The following is a 3,870-nucleotide window of genomic DNA, read 5'->3' on the forward strand; positions in this document are numbered from 1 at the left end:
CTGACCAGCTTCATTTCCAGAAGCAACATGCAGAACACGGAGCTTGAAGAGCAGAATAGTCTTCCCCTTTTCTCACTCATTCCCCTGGACACCAGGGACAAAACAACTTCTCTTCCATCTTCCCTAGCTTGACACCTCAGGTACTTGACTCCTGACTCTGGCAATGGACATTGCCTGCAGTTAGTGCTCAGGAAGCTTTGGGCTCAAGGGAAACAGCAAAAGAAAAAATTCCTTCGGATGCAAGCAGCACAGAGCAGCGTCCTGGTCCGGCGGCATTAGAAGCTTTCCCTCCTCCACACCAAGTCATGAGCTTTAGCAGGGACTGCCCCGGGGAACAGAGCAGTCCCACCTCGCCCTGGTTCCTGCTGTCCAAAGCCAGCCCAGTGGTCTTTCTAGGACAGAGGGAACCAGTTGGGAAAGCAGGAGATGATTTCAGTTGACTCAGTACTCCTGTTTTTTTTCCAATGAAACTCCTATCACTCGTAGTAAAAGAGTTACTTAAATGTTATTTAACAACTAGAACAGCAGCTCTTTGTCCTGAATATCCTTGACCAGCTTCCTGAGATGCAGGTGATTTCACCCTCAGGAAAAGATAATTTATTTTAATAGTATAAATTCATAAACAACTGAGTCTTCATCTGCAGGCTTATTTTGCAAGTCACACGTGCTTTATCTGTTTCTAAAGTATAACAAATTCAGGGCAAAGGTTTTGAATTTTAAAGTCAATGCTGTCTCCTATATCTGTGGGTGGTGGTTTGTTGTTCGGGTTTTGGTTTGGTTTCAGTTTTTTTTTTTAATCTGGATAAACGTATCTGTGTATGCTTGTACAAGTATAAATCAGCTATTATCTTTATCAGTTGCTTGGATATAAGCATGACCTTCAAAAGCATTCACAAGCTTCTTTCGAGTGAGGCTAAGAAACGCATGCTAAGGCCAGATTAGAAGTGTACAGGCAATGAAAACTGATATAGCCATGTTTATTTTAGGTCTGCAGGACAGTATACATACCAAATTTCATCTGCAAGCAGGTATCTTCAGTCGCTAAGCAAGTACTATTGGTCTTGCACAAGGAAGGGCTGTTCTCACAGTGGTAACACCTTAGGGTATAGCCTAAGGAGACAAGGGTTTATCTTTACTGAATAATAAAGTACCAAAACAGTAGCAGCATTAAAAAGGAAGAAAAGAAGAACCACTATCTGCATCTAACTGTCACGGAACATATGCCTGGTTATTAGACTCAAGACTTCAGCTAAAATTTATAACATTTTGTCAGTGTGCAAATTGATCCTGGCAATTCTGAAGCATGTACTTACATCATTTTTAAAAACACTTACCTTCATGTCCCTACAGAATAATGTATGAATCTGCTTCTTTTATCTACTGTTAAAGATTGCCTTTTCCAAAAAGACAGACGAGAGACACTTTCAGCAGAATTTTATTCTATCCCTTTTCATCCCATTTCTCTCTCATGCTATACACCTAGTTTCCAATTTACACAACAGGAATCCAATGTTCCAGCAGCAAAACACAACAGTCTGTTGCCATATTAAGCAGCATCATATTCTGCACCCAACTCTCCCTTCTTCAACAGTTACTGTCACTCCCCAAAGTGGTATTAAACAGTCCAGGCCTTTCTTGTTATTTTTCCTCCTCTGATGGTTTTTTCCAGGATTTTCTCAGTCCCTGTCATAACATTACATAGGAAAGTATCTCCCTTATACTCACCAGAACTACAAAAAACCACCAGAACAATGCAGGCGGTTAAGCGGATGCCGTTCATCTTGATCATGGTTCTTCCCTAATTTGAAGGCATAAACAGATGTTACGTGTTTGTTCTATTTAAAAGACACACGAAGCTAGCAAAATACATGGTGAGGAATCGAGGTTTAAAGACTTGATTCAATATGGTACTGAAGGCATTGGCCAAGAAAAGCAGTGAAAGAGGAGAAAAAAGTAACTTTGCACTTTCTGAGAGAGGATTTTTGTTCTGAGAACAGGATTTTTATTGAGAACTGAGATTTGAGTCCCGACAGGCTGTAGATGAGTCTCCTTTCTCCCCTCTGATTACACCATTCAACAGGTCTCCCAATTTCTTACAGCTGCAAGTGCACTTAAGAAAAAGAGAAGCTGTTTTGGTCTCGATTGCCTTTTCTTTTACAGCAATTCCTCAATAACCCTGGAGCCAGACTGTGCTCCTTTCTTCTCTCTCATGGGGTTGTAAGAGATTTGTCTGCCCTAAGGGGGGCTTTTGCCTCTCCTCTCCCAAAATTTCTCCCTCTCACTGAGGGATGGACACATGCAATGGTGGCTCGAGTCTTCCATGATTACTGTAATCCATAGGTAGCAATGGGATAGGAAGGGCAGGATTTTTTTTTTTTTAACATGGGCAACTCCAAAGCAGGAATTATTAGATAGATTTCTGCACACAGAGTCTGAACTACAAACATTAATATCACTACTAAAAAAATCTCTGCTATTGCAGAGAGGAGGCTATTCAGACTAGTTATCAAGCAGATACGGGGCTGGGGGGCGGAAGAAGGATCATACTTGTGCTAAGGGGGCATGATTTCATGTTTGGCTTCAAAGCTCAAGTGGGCTTGAAAGTCCCAAAGAATTAAAGGCATTCAGATAACAAGTTTCACTTATGATAAGACTGCAGTGAAACAGTCACATCACTGCTCTTGACCCTGTTAACACTGCTTGAAGCTATTCCTACATGCAGCTAAGAGTGCAGCACAGCAGACCATAATCACGTCAGGGTACAGTGTTTTTTTTTCTTCCCAGAAGACTGACTGTGGACTTGAAAAAACAGTTTCATAGTAAAACAGTACTGAAATGGTTCTCAACCTTAAGTTTAGTTAATTTTTCTACTGACAACAAAAAAACACCCCCCCCCCCCCCCCAAAAAAAAAAAAAAAGGCCTTTTTTCCTGTCTGCATGACCTACTGTTGAGTAGGGAAACTAAGAAAAAGAAAACCATAATGTGCAGGACAAGATGATTTTCTGGGGTAAACAACTTTGTGAGAAGCCTTCCAAGACCAGAGGCTCATCCCACAGTGACGTGAGTCTGCAGGAGTGCCATTAGTCTGGTGGTTAAAGCAAGAGCCATTCTGGACAGCAACAAGAATGTCTCTGGGAAGCTCTCCATCTTCCAAGAGCCCTCAGTCGCATAACGGTGTCAGCAGAGTAAAACAGTTTTGCCTTTCAGCAAAACGAAGTCATGACCAGAATAAATATAAGGCAGATTAATACAAGTCATTGTAGCCAGCATAATAGCTTTGAAAGTAGTAATTCAGCCAATCTATTTTTGTGAAGATGAGTAATTTCCTCTGTGCTCCTGAATGACAGAGAGATGAGACAACAGTAAAATTTTAGCTTAAAGAGAAAAACCAAAGACATATATAGACAACAATTCACAACATGACTTAGAAGAAACAAAGCAGAAAACATTTCCTAAACTGAGTTTTCTAAACTGCTGTTTACACTGAAGCAGCCGACCAGTTTCAATAACAAGAAATAGCAATTGCAACAGCAAGAAAGGCGTATTGCCTTGCTTGTGAAACCGAAGCGAATTCCTCTGCAGTCCCACCTGGGAGAGAGCACAGGCACAAGACCAGGCTGCTACTTCCATCACAACCTCAGAGCAGAAAGAAGCGAGAAAAGGCTAACCAGGGCTACGAGCCCCGTTGCTGTGGGGCACTTCAGCAGCTGCTCGGGGCCGCCCCGCTACCTTTGCCCAGCTACCTCGGAGCCAGCAACCCCCCGGCAGATGCAGCCTGGCTCCCTCCCGTCTGGTTTGGAGGGGGCGTACGTGGGTGCGTGGGGGTTCCCCCGCAGGGCTCCCGGCTCCCCGCCGGACCCTCGGCCGAG

The 3,870-nt window shown here is 43.0% G+C and overlaps 1 protein-coding gene across 1 annotated transcript in view; it reads right to left on the reverse strand.

The window, feature by feature from the left end:
* CD59 (CD59 molecule, complement regulatory protein) overlaps positions 1-1,789 on the reverse strand; it is a 2,473-nt gene extending 684 nt beyond the window's left edge. Inside the window, exons 1-2 of the mRNA XM_010288957.1 lie at positions 1,726-1,789; positions 1,009-1,110 (exon numbers count right to left, since the gene is read on the reverse strand). Of these exons, the coding sequence (XP_010287259.1) occupies positions 1,009-1,110; positions 1,726-1,789 (166 nt within the window). The remainder of the gene's footprint in view (positions 1-1,008; positions 1,111-1,725) is intronic.
* Positions 1,790-3,870: the final 2,081 nt, after the last annotated feature.

This window comes from Phaethon lepturus, unplaced genomic scaffold (assembly GCF_000687285.1).
Source record: "Phaethon lepturus isolate BGI_N335 unplaced genomic scaffold, ASM68728v1 scaffold7526, whole genome shotgun sequence".
NCBI classification, from domain to species: domain Eukaryota; kingdom Metazoa; phylum Chordata; class Aves; order Phaethontiformes; family Phaethontidae; genus Phaethon; species Phaethon lepturus.